General features: G+C 42.5%; 1 protein-coding gene across 3 annotated transcripts in view; it reads left to right on the plus strand.

The window, feature by feature from the left end:
- ATP2C1 (ATPase secretory pathway Ca2+ transporting 1) overlaps positions 1-6,851 on the plus strand; it is a 116,918-nt gene extending 110,067 nt beyond the window's left edge. For 2 of the 3 annotated variants that reach the window (XM_034760907.1, XM_034760905.1), the window contains 2 exons: positions 4,896-5,037; positions 6,022-6,152. In XM_034760907.1, coding sequence (XP_034616798.1) covers positions 4,896-5,037; positions 6,022-6,152 — 273 coding nt within the window. Of the gene's footprint in view, positions 1-4,895; positions 5,038-6,021 lie in introns of all 3 variants that reach the window. The other variant, XM_034760904.1, reaches the window with a different exon arrangement.
- Positions 6,852-13,336: the final 6,485 nt, after the last annotated feature.

The raw sequence follows: 13,336 nt of genomic DNA on the forward strand, positions 1-13,336 counted from the left end.
TCTGGCAAACGCTGGCCTCCATTGGCCCCCATCTCCAAGAGGGCGGAACACAAGTACTTTGTACCTGCCAAGGGACACAAGTACCTATACGCCCACCCGGCACCCAAATCCCTGGTGGTAGAGTCGGCCAACCAGCCCCTACCCCGAAAAATAAAGCTTCACGGAGGCTGGACTCTTTTGGAAGAAAAGTTTATTCGTCCTCGAGCTTCCAGTTACGAGTGGCAAACCACCAGACTCTCCTGGGCCGGTATGAGTTCAGTCTGGGGGGGCCCCTGCCCAAGTTCGAGGACTCCCTCCAGGAACATGATAGGAAGGAGTTCAAGGCACTGGTGGAGGAGGGTACAGTGGCTGCTAGGGCAACCCTGCAAGCGGCTTTGGATGCAGCGGACACGGCCATGCAGTCCATGGCCTCCGCGGTGTCCATGAGAAGGGAGTCGTGGCTCCTGCTGTCCGGGCTGCACAGTGAGGCGCAGGCTGCCATGCAGGATCTCCCATTTGACGGCAAAGCTCTGTTTGCGGAACAAATGGATACAAAGCTGCATGGTATAAAGAACTCCCGCACAACCCTACAGACTATGGGTCTCTGTCCCGGCTCCGGCTAAATCTAAGTTTAAGCCGCAGCAGATTCCCACTCAGGCCTCCCACCCGAAATACAAGGCCGCCTATAAGAAGGCGCAGAACTATAAAAGGCGCCCTCGGAAGCAGTCAAGTCCAGCCCCACAACCTGGGTCCTCCAAAGGCAAACTGGTGGGGAAAAGACTATTTTGACGGGATAGTTGGGGGTGCCCTGCCAGCCCTTCTCAGGGATCCACCCTCAATAAAGCTCCAATTTACTTCCTCCCCGCCCAACCATCCCCAGCCCCTGTCCCTCCTGGGGGACCCCTCGCACGAAGCCCTGCTTGAGGTGGGGTGGCTCCGGGGCCTAGGAGCGGTGGGGTGTTCAAAGGTAAGGGGTTCTATTCTGGCTATTTCCGTGTCCAGAAGGCCAAAGGGGGACTCAGGCCCATCCTGGACCTGCGAGATCTGAACCAGTTCATAGTGAAGCTCAAGTTCCGCATGGTCTCCCTGGCCTCTATCATCGCGTCCCTGGATCCTGGGGACTCGTACGTTGCCCTCGATCTGCAGGACCCATACTTCCGCATTCACATATTCGAGGGGCACAGACACTTCCTCTGTTCATGGTGAGGCAAAATCACTGTCAATTTACGATCCTCCCGTTCGGCCTGTCCACTGCCCCCAGGGTATTGACAAAATGTATGTTGGTGGTAGTGGTCTCCCTCAGGCACCAGGGGGGTCCAGATTTTTCCCTATATGGACACCTCGCTGGTCAAGGGCAGCTCCTGGTCGTAGGTGAGGGATCATGTGATGCTCCTCCTGTCCACGTGCACCGCCTTGGGCCTGTTGGTAAACGGCACCAAGTCCACGTTAGTCCTAGTCCAACGCATGGAGTTTATTGGGGCGCTCCTGGACGTCGTCGGCCACAGCTTCCCTCCCACCAGACAGGTTTGAGACCCTGATGGGGCCTATTGACACGGTCACAGGGTTCCCAGTGACAACAGCCAGAGCATGCCTCCAGCTCTTGGGTCACATGTCAGCATGCATGTATGTGGTCCTCCACGCCAGACTCCAAATGAGGTCTCTCCAGCTCTGGCTGGCCTTGGAGTTCTCCCAGGCCAGGGACAGGATGGACAAGGTCCTCCCCATGCCCGACTTGGTGATCGCCTCCCTACAGCAGTGGTCCGCCCAAGCAACATGCTCCAAGGGGTCCCATTCAGGGACAGGGCCCTGCGTTGCTGAAGCTGGTGTCGGACTTGGCTTGGGGGGCTCGTGAGGAATGTTCAGACCCACGGTCTGTGGTCGGCTCAGGATCTGACCCTACATATAACGTCAAAACTCACGGTGGTACGCCTGGCATGCGTGGCCTTCCGGTCGCACCTGGAGGGCAAGGTGGTCAGGGTCCTCACCGAAAACATGGCCTTGATGTTCTATATCAACAGGCAAGGCAGGGCCCGGTAATCTGCCGCGAAGCCCTCAGGCTGTGGGATTTCTGTATAGCCCATGACCTCTGCCTAAAGGCCTTCCATCTACCGGGCGCCTGGAAAGCACGGGCAGATCACTTGAGCAGGGACTTCTCTCAACACAAGTGGTCTCTCCACCTTGAAGTGGCTCACAGGCTTTTCCGAGTGTGGGAAACTCCCCAGGTGGACCTGTTCACGACTCGGCAGAACCGGCGCTGTCCCCGGGCGCTATCTCCGATTCTCCAATGCCTTCCTCCTGTCCTGGTCAGGCCAGTTTCTCTCTGCTTTTCCCCCATTCCCACGGATCAGCAAGGTCCTGGAAAAGATTAAGATGGCCTGGGTCCTCCTGATTGCCCCGGCGTGGCCCAGGCAACATTGGTACGGGACCCTTGCGGGCCTGGCGGTTGCTCTGTTGTGGCCGTTGCTGTCCTGTCCGGACCTGCTCTCCCAGGACCAGGGCTGCTTCCTCCACCCCAACCTAGTGGCTCTCCACCTCACGGTGTGGCTGCTCAGTGGGGAGAGGACGTGTTCAGAAGGGGTTCAACGCGTCGTCCTAGAAAGCAGGCGGCCCTCCACGCGCCGTGCCTACTTGGTGAAGTGGTCCCGGCTCTCTAGATGAGCAGTTGAAAGGGGGGTGTTTCCCTGGTGGCCGCCCTAATCCAGCTCATCCTTGACCACCTTAGAACCCAGGGCCTGGCGCCTTCGTCAGTCAAGGTGCACCTGGCAGCCATATCAGCCTTCCATCCACTGTGCAGGGTCACATGATATTCTCCCATGCTATGACTGGCCAGTTTCTTAAGGGTTGGACTGTCTTTTTTTCCGTATGCTTGGCCCCCGGTCCCGCAGTGGGACCTGAACCTGGTGTTGGCCTGTCTCATGGGGCCCTCGTTTGAGCCACATGCTCCTGGTGCCACCTCTCATGGAAGGTGGCCTTCTTGGTCACAAGCACTTCGGTCAGGTGGGTCTTGGAGCTCGGGGCCCCGACCTCCAAGCCTCCATACAGTTTTTCATAAAGACAGGGTCCAGCTCCGCCCACGCCCTGCGTTCCTCCCGAAGGTGGTCTCCACCTGTCACGTGGGTCAGGATATTTTTCTGCCAGTCCTCTGCTCCAAGCCCTATGTGTCCAGGGGAGCGCTATCTCCACACGCACAATGTGTGACGGGCTCTGGCTTTCTACCTCGAGCAGACCAAGCTGTTCAGAAAGCCCTCGCAACTGTTCATCGCCTCGGTTGAGCGCATGAGGGGTAGGTCGATCTCCACTCAGCGGCTTTGCAACCAGATCACTTCATGCATCCATACCTGTTATGTGCTGGCGGGTATCCCCCCGCCACAGATTGTGAGGGCACACTCAACTCAAGCACAGGCCTCCTTGGCCCATGTCCCCATCCAGGACATTTGTAGGGCCGCCACATGGTCTTCAGTTCACATGTTCAGCTCGCACTATGCGAGCGTCTCCCAAACCAGGGATGACGCCGGGTTCGGCAGGGCTGTCCTCCATCCTGAGAACTTGTGAACTCCTACCCACCGCTAACAGATATAGCTTGTAATCACCTACTGTGTAATACACATGAGCAATCACTCGAAAAAAAGACAGTTACCTTTTCCGTAACCGGTGTTCTTCGAGATGTGTTGCTCATGTCTATTCCACATCCTGCCCTCCTTCCCCTCTGTCGGAGTTGTCTGGCAAGAAGGAACTGAAGGTGGGGGGGGGAGTGCGCAGCTCCCCTTATAGTGCGCCATGGAGGCGCCACTCTAGGGGTCACTGGGGCGCTCCCCCCTTCCTCCCCCCACTTGTACTGCTAGGGGAAATACTTCCAGTACGTGTGGCGAGCACGCACACCTATTGTGGAATAGACATGAGCAACACCTCTTGAACACCAGTTACGGAAAAGGTAACTGTCTTGTTTAGGGACAGTTACAAAATAAAATCCCTCTAGTTAACTTTCTATCCACAAAAAGCAAGGAAAATTTGTTATGCTAGTCCTTGTTATGAAAATAAATCAGTGTAAATTACACGTTTAAAAAAAAAAAAAAAAAAAAAAAAAACCTGTTGCAGTGTGAGAGAATAGACCCTTAACTGGCCAGCTATATTTTCATGATACATTCTGGCATGAATCTGTTGCACTGACAATAGATGTCCATTAATACTTATTGTACATGTGCAGAAGCAAATTCCCTCTCATTTTATTTTGTTAGCCTAGGGCCAGACTTATGAAGGTGTAGTTGGGCATTTAAAGATGCGGATAGGTGCCTAGTAGGATATCCAATAGTGCCAAAGTGAGCTAGGCACTTAACTCCCATTGATTTCAATGGGAGTTAAGCATTTAACCTGCTTAGGTGCTTTTTGTGAATCCCATGAGGTGACCATCTGCCTCTTTAGGTACCTCAATAACCTTGTAAATCTGACCCGTAGTTCTTAATGGATTAATGAGAGCATGTTAAGTTAAAGATCACTAACTTTAAAATATTTCTTCAGTTTGTTTTTTAAATTGCCTTGCTGATAGGCTACGTTTCTACCTACAAGTATATTCAGTAATGCTGAATCTTTCTGTACTGTTATTGGTGGGTGTCCTTGTCATATTGCCTCTCTTCATTCCGAAGGATCCCTATCCTTAAACAGAAAACAGCTCAATCTTGAGACATGCAATTCATTAAGTATAGAAGTCGCATAGTTATCAAATAAAATGAGATCATCCTATCTTTTGAGAATTTGTTCTGGATCGTCCCAAATTTGTCACTGAGTTTTTGACGGAGATAAAAACAAATGATGATAGGGAAAGAAGTTTGAATTGTATAACTGGTTGCAAATAACTAAGGCACAGAAGATCATAGAACTAAAACTACAGGTATAATGTAATTCACTATTTTATTTCACAGACTAAATCTGTATTTGAGATTGGACTTTGCAGTAACAAAATGTTTTGTTATGCGGTTCTTGGATCTATAATGGGGCAATTATTGGTCATTTACTTTCCTCCGCTTCAGAAGGTTTTCCAGACTGAGAGCTTGAGTGTACTAGGTAAGAAAAGTTATTCCTTTTCCATTTAGCTCTGTTTTAGGCATTGATGATCAATCCCCAAATCCAGTGATGGAAGGTTATAGAACATATTTTACCCTTTATACATAGATGAAATGCAAATGGTGCAGAGCCTCATCTTATACAAGGTCCTATTAAAGTTTGCTTAGAACAATGATTAAATGTATATGAAAAGCACAAAACAAATGGATCAGTAATTCCAAGGTCCATAAATACTTCATATGCAGAGAATTCTTTTCTAATGTAAATTCTGATGTATGCAAAAGTGAAGTACTGATCAGTTTTTATTCTCTTGTAAAGTTGTTTTTGTTTTTTAAATCACTAAATTTTAAAAACAAGTGTTTTTTTTTTTTTTTTTAAACAGACATTCTCTGGTTAATATCAAATAGAAATTCCATGTCATTAGGATTGTTTTCATTAAAATGTCAGTCAGGATTTTGAGAAGTTGCCATTTTACATAGTTGCCATCACTTTAAGAATCTTTACATTATTGTTGGCTTGATAAAGTTATGATGGCGATTTTCTACTGAGGTTTCCTGGAAATGATTAATTTTCATCTCCTATACAAGTATTTCTCATTGTACATCACTCCTTCTCTTTTCTGTGGTTTCATTTCCAAAAAGCAGGCTATTCCGAATAAGATCTAGTTATATTGTTTATAGTAATATGCTAGTCATTCTTACTTTAACAAATGTTAATAAAAATAGCTAAAATATAGAATATGAAACATTTCAATTTAAATTTCCTGTCAATCCCAAGGATTCTGAGTAGCATACATGCATTAACTTTTATCCTGTAAAAACTGACTCTTAAAATGTGCATATATCCAACAATTAGAATGCCAATTAGAAAGAAATATCTTAATTTGCCCTGAATTATAGGGCATCCATGTGTGACTTAGGTTGTAGAAAGACTAGCAAAAGCACAAGAAACAAAGTTTAAAATCAACCCAATTGTCTCTTCTAGATTTGTTGTTTCTTCTGGGCCTCACCTCTTCTGTCTGCATAGTGGCAGAGATCATGAAGGTTGTTGAGAGAAGCAAGGAAAAGATACACAAACATGGAAGTTCTTCTTCGTCATCTTTTCTTGATGTATGATGCATATTGCATTCTTTTATTTGCAAACTAGGAATTGCAGTCTGAGGATGTAGGAGAAAGCAAAACAAAGAATTTGGAGGATAAAGAAATCCTGAGGGCTTTTGTCAAGTTCTTTGTTTCACTGACTAAAGATGAACATTGATATTTCAGGACTGTTGAGATTTAAAACTTCCAGCTGTGGGAGTAACAAATGAAATTATGCAACTTTGGTAACATTTTCCCTCAAATTTAAATTCACTTTTGAGATTGAGTTCACTTTTGAGATTTGAGTGGAACTTTGTAAAGTGTGTCAGAGGGTACTTTAAAGAGAAATGTCAAAGCCTGAGTCCCACCTTCTGCACTTCGGAGGTATACCTGTATAAAAACCATCTTAGATATAAATATTTTAGTTTGTTTTTATTTAATTGTTTTCCTTTACTTTTATGGTGGTGGGACTTTGTAACTAATGCAAGGATAAACTTAAACATTTCAGAGGCATTCCTTTTGGTTTAGAATCTGAGGCACCTGTGCCATATTTCAGCTACTGTATTTATTTACTTTATCCTGCAATGTGTAAATGGCTCAAGTACCTTGTGCTACTATTTTGTATATCCTAAGTTTTTTTGCACAGGATATGACCACTGTCTGATCACTTTTTTTTTTTTTTTGTGATTGAAAAGCCTATACTGCAATTTGAAGTAAATGTTTGCTTTTCTCAAAGTACGTGTGAATGTCTAACTTGGTGTGTTCAATGAAACTGGCACTTACACCAGATAATCATGCTTGGTTTTTTTGGCATTCCTGCAGATACCAATTTTGTGTTTCACTATCAACATTTTTATTATTTTTAATGTACAAACACTACATTATCATTCAAGTGTATTCCACACACTTATTATTAACAACAGCCATACTGGGTCAGACCAAAGGGCTATCTAGCCCAGTATCTTGTCTTCCAGCAGTGGACAATGCCAGGTGCCCCAGAGGAAAGAAACAGAACAGGTAATCACCAAGTGATCCATCCTCTGTCACCCATTCCCAGCTTCTGGCAAACCGTGTCTAGGGACACCATCCCTACCCATCCTAGGTAATAGCTATTGATGGACCTATCCTCCATGAATTTATCTAGCTCTTTTTTTTTAAATCCTGTTAGTCTTGGCCTTCACAACACCCTCAGTCAACCTGTGGAACACTTTTGACAGTGTGCTGTGTGAAGAAATACTTCCTTTTGTTTTTAAACCTGCCTATTTCATTTGGTGACCCCTAGTTCTTGTGTTTATGAGAAGGAGTAAATAACACTTCCTTATTCACTTTCTCCACACCAGTCATGATTTTATAGACCTCTAGCATATTCTCTCCCCCCCCCCCCCCGAGAAATGTTTTGGTAAAGCAGTTTACAGTAGCTTGTTTCATTGAAAACAAGTGCACTGTAATTCTCTTTGGCAGTATGAAATCATTTCCTCCCCAAAGAAGCTTAATTCCATCTATTATCTTTGCTGCTTTTGTTCCCCTGCCCTGCAAAGAAAACTCCATACTCTTTACTTTTACAGTTTGACTTAGTGTAAATTTCAAGCTTTTCTGGAAGAAAACTTTTCAGGAAACGGGGTCTTAACAGGTTTTAAACTTGTTTTAAACTTAGTCTAGAAACTCTGGGAAACTACAGTAGAACCTCAGATACAAAACCTCGGGAATGGAGGTCGTTCATAACTCTGAAACGTTTGTAATGCTGAACAAAATGTTATGCTTGTTCTTTCAAAAGCTTACAATTGACCATTGACTTAATACAGCTTTGAAATGTTACAATGCAGAAGAAAAATGCTGCTTTCCCTTTTTTAAGTAGTTTAACACAGCACTGTACTGTATTTCTTTTTGGTCTCTGCTGCTGCCTGATTGTGTATTTCCGATTCCAAATGAGGTGTGTGATTGACTGGTCAGTTTGTAACTCTGGTGTTCGTAACTCTGAGGTTCTACTGTAGGTCAGTGGGACTTGTATTTTAAAATCTCTAGTACATGCTATGGGGTAAATTTGAACAGTAGTAAATGACAAAGTAATGTCCTTGAAACCTCAGGCCCTGCATATCTTACAGCTTGCATCCTATAGATAATGTATTAACATGTATTGTTGAACATCTATATTTAATGAGTAGTAGCTGGATATTAATGTTTTTACCATTCCCATGATGCATATAGGGATTGACATTTAGTTTCAATCTTTTTCAAAAGCATCTTGTATTTTAAAACTGCAGAAAATTGGGTTACTAGCTATCACAGACTTAAAACGCTGGTCATATTGCTCTTTGGTAGAGTAATGAGTTAATATTTTTCCTTAGAGTGTTTGTTTTGCAGAAATAGAAACCATTTCCTGCTCTGTAGCGCATGAGCTGATTTTAATTTTCAGATGTTTCCATGTTGTAAAAACAAAATTATGGAAAATATAGTGACATTGACATACTAAACTATTTGGTTTCTGTTGAGTCCCAAATCCTCACTGGTGCCAACAGAAATCAGATTTTAATTTATTTTTGAAGTTATTTATATTTTCAAGCACATTATTTGTGAGTTTTAGGTGAGCCTATTGCCAGTCATGGCACCCAGTTCAATTAAGGATAGAGGAAGTGTTTTGTTTCAGAAACACACTAATGTAGTAGATGTGAATAACTCTAAAAGTATTTTGCTCTCCTTATGTTCTCTCTCACTGTTGTGATCATGGGAAGTGCACTTGTCATGCATAATGTTGAGTAGGAAAATGTTCCTGTTGCAGGGTCCCGGGACACTTCCTTATCAGCCAGGAGTACTCTTTAGTTGGGGAGGGTAAATGACTTTAGGGAGAAAACTGGTAGCCTTTATATTAAGGCTTCAGGAAAGAAAACAATCCACCCACTGCCACAGATCCGATCTGTTTCTGTAAGCTTGACTGTTCTGATGGGGAGATGTTTTAAGAAGGGTAAGTTCACAGCGAAGCCAACAAATCTAGATGAGGCTAAAGGTTTGAACAGCTGGGAAGTATGGAAATGTGTTCTAGAACTCAAAGAAATGCATACTATAGAACTTAGAAGTGACTAGAAGCTACAAATTCACCAGATACATATAAATGAAATCTGAGCATTAAATCCCCAAAATGCAGAAGAAATAACTGCATAAAGAAGAAGAAATCAAATGGCATTGCAGTAATGTCATGGGAGGGACAGGAAGGAGGGAAAAAACCCTTAATTCATGACACCATGCTGGACACCAGTCTAAACCTGAGATCAAGTTTTTCAATTATAGGAACCTAAATGTAGGCTCCTAAATTCATACTTAGGCACCTAAGTAAATGACCTGTTCTTCAAAACTGAGTGTCCAACAGCTCCAATTGTGGACAACTTGGGTGACAGGGTTTCTCTTACCAGACGTCCAACTTGTGTGACAGTCTGAGGATCGGCCTACAGCAGCTCCCAGGGTCACAGATTAGCATCAGTGATTTTTAAAATGGGTCTTAACCCTCAATGTGAATCACACTGCCTTTCTGCTGCTGGGCAGTTCACTTCCAGTGGCTAGAGTGCAGCAGTGGAAAATACCTAATAGGCACCTGTTTTAAACCCAAAATGCCACCTGCACTTATGCACAATTGGTTAATGTTTTCCTAAATCAGTTAAAGCTACATGTTCCCATTTGCTCTTTTTCTAGCCCCAGTTACTTCAGGGAATGCAGACTTGCCTCATCTTGCATTTTAGGAACCTCTTCCTGGTTATGGTAACCTGGCACTCTCCCCTCAAAATTCTTCCCATCTTACTATGGAACATCATAAAACAAGTCTCTGAATTGGCCTGGTGACAGAGCTTCAGGAGCCTTGTAGAAAGGAAGCACTTTCGGGGGTTGCACAAGTGCTCACTTTCAGCACAGAACATTTAGAATTCCCAGGTTCCCAAAGGGCTGTGCTGCCTCAGTTCCTTCGTTTCCATAGCTAGCTGAGAGTTTTGGACATTCTCGTCAGGCCCATAGCAATCTTGAGCTTTTAATCCAGTATTCCTTATTACAGTTAGATGCCATTTAACTTCCTACTGTATCAAAATGTTCAGCACTTGAAAGAAAAAATTCTGAGCATCAATGTATTGAAATGTATTACACATTTCAATATAATAAAACATTGTACGTGGGTAAGTCATTAGAAAATGTTTGGAAGGTGATCTTAATTACAGATGTTTCCTTTTATGTAAAAGTAAAATAAATATGTACTATTTCCCACCGTAAATACAAACTTTGGATATCTGAGTCTGCAGGATTAAAAAATCATATTAGCCACTTTAAAAGTGACTAATCTGACAACTTTAAAGGCTTTTATACCTTTTCCTTGATACATATGTAACCTGATTTCCTCTAACTTCCAATACATATGCATTTTTAAATTGCTTGATTTTTCTCTAACCTTTAAATAAGTGACTTATTACATTTATCCTAAATAGTAGAATGTTAAATCCTACCTTAACTTTGGAACAAATTTGTTTTGCATATCCAAACTTTATTAAAAATAATTTAAAAATGCAAATTTAAAATACATTAGCCCTGTCAAAATTAAAATACTTTACTCTTATCTTTTCTCTAAACTGTACATTAAACTCCATTTAAAAAAAAATTATACATCTAAAAGAAACATTTCTCTTTCTGTCCAAATTGTCAAGCAGACAGACCAATTTAAAGCTATGGATGTTTACTACTATCTCACTGTATTGATACTATCTTCCATCTCTTCACTTCTTAAGATGAGCTTTGAATACACTACTTCTTGGGGACAAATCCTGAAGTCATTTCCTTTTTACCGAGTCAAAACTGGCAACCGTTTCAATGATAACATTGCCTGATAAAGGACTTTTAGTTTTATCCCATCTAACTTCAATGAAAGTGAGAGGGGCTACATATTTAAGTTTGTGTCGTTGTCAATCGATGCTAATATGGCTTGGCAGTCTGCTGTTAGGAAAATGAAAGTTCTTCAGAAAGGAGTCTTAAAGTAACTTGCTGTAGGACGGCATTTGGGTACCATCTGCAGATAAAAATTAATAAACACTAACAAACATAATCCTTCTGGAATGTTTCATAACTGATTGTCAGACTATCATACAAGTAGCACTTCCAGAAATCTAAAACAAAACTATAGATCTATTTAAAAAGAAATTTCACTACTTATTGTCAGCAATCAGGTTTCAGAGTAGCAGCCGTGTTAGTCTGTATCCGCAAAAAGAACAGGAGTACTTGTGGCACCTTAGAGACTAACAGATTTATTAGAACATAAGCTTTCGTGGACTACAGCCCATCTGACTAAGTGGGCTGTAGTCCACAAAAGCTTATGCTCTAATAAATTTGTTAGTCTCTAAGGTGCCACAAGTACTCCTGTTCTTATTGTCAGCAATGTAATATTTGCAATCCTGTCCTCCCTCCTTCCCCCCCCCCCCCAAATCAGTTACATCTTTTGGGTTAAACACTTAATGCTAAACTTATTGTGATCCACATAATGAACTCAGGGCACATCAGGCTTTCCAGTTCTACTCTCATTTCTCTAATATATACTTTTTTGGGGGGGCGGGGGGGGGATGTCTTCAAGCTTTTTCAAAATTCACAAGTTTGAATTTGAGCAAAACTGGTTTTTGAAGATTGAGAAATATTCCCTCAAGCAAATGTGTAAAATTGCATCAGTCTTGTGAAAGTTTAATGAATTCTAAAATAGAAAAATTTTGTCAATGTTCATTTTGCCTACTTTGGTATGTCCCTAGTATATTTAATATCCCTACAGAACTTGTACTTCTTGAGCCAATCTTGAAAATATTCAAAGATGCTGAAATTTTTAACTGCAAGTATGTGCTTCTGAAGAAGCAATACTACCGTAATTGGGGCTGCTACTCTATACAACTTCCTTCCTGAAGACCAATCCTATGTGTGAGAGATCGATCTCTCTTCCTGTGGGGGGGGGGGGGGAGGGGGGGGGGGAGGCTTGGCTTACTGGATAAATTAGTTGGAAGTTACCAGTGCGGTTAGGCAGTGAACAGGTCTCAGTCCATTAGAATGAAATAGTTGTGACTCTCTCTTTAACCAACTTATTGATAAACTCTCTATGTATGCAGCACTTTTCCAATCTCAACACCTTTTACAGAGGAAACCCCCCAATCATTTAACAAAATAACCAACATAGCTGCCATCTTGAGCTTTACAAAATAAACATCTGCACCAACTTGCTCACTTACTACCATGAGGCTTTCCTGTGATAGCCTGCAGCTAAAACCTTGCTTCTTGAGACCTTCTTGCTTGCTGCCTTCCACTGAAATTCTTTATTCTATACAGGTCTTTATACCATGCTCATCACCATAGTATATGAGTACCTAAGACTACTGTAGGCAATCCTGAAGACTGGTGATTATCCAGGGGTGGTTCATTTAATCTGTCAAACTCTAAAATACTATGTGGAAATAGATATGAGTACAAAATTTCACTAAATAGAAGCAAGAATCACAGGTATAAAATGAATGGCCAAGCAAAGGCATCCTAGAAAGTTTGACAACAAAGTAGTAAAATTTAACTCTTAGGTATTAAACTAATTGTGTATTTTGGAAAATAACTTTAGTTTTGACCATCTCCTCGCTTTGATGGGAGAAGATCTATCTAGAAAAATATTTAGATCAGGGTAGGCAACCTATGGCACGCAAGCTAATTTTCAGTGGCACTCACACTGCCCAGGTACTGGCCACCAGTCCAGGGGCTCTGCATTTTAATTTAATTTTAAATGAAGCTTCTTAAGCATTTTTAAAAACTTTACTTTACATACAACAGTTTAGTTGTATATTATAGACTTTTATAGAAAGAGACCTAAAAACGTTAAAATGTATTACTGGCATGCGAAACCTTAAATCAGAGTGAATAAATGAAGACTTGGCACACCACTTCTGAAAGGTTGCCAACCCCTGATTTGCATCGTTCTGACAAATCACCTTTACTTCAGATATTTTTGTCCTCTGTGAGAAATAGTCTACAAGACACAGGATTGAAAGGTAAGCATAGCCAAAGATGCAGAAATCAAATATAGATATCCTTACATTTTTCTAGTGTTTATCCACACCAATTGCATATCTGCCACAGATCGGATTCTTTTGAATAGCTGTGTCCATGGGGGCTCTGCCTGCACTTTGAGAGCCTTCCAAACAGAAGCCAAAAGGTATAAGGGGTGGGATGGCCTCAATTGC

This window comes from Trachemys scripta, chromosome 2 (assembly GCF_013100865.1).
Source record: "Trachemys scripta elegans isolate TJP31775 chromosome 2, CAS_Tse_1.0, whole genome shotgun sequence".
In the NCBI taxonomy this organism is placed as follows: domain Eukaryota; kingdom Metazoa; phylum Chordata; order Testudines; family Emydidae; genus Trachemys; species Trachemys scripta.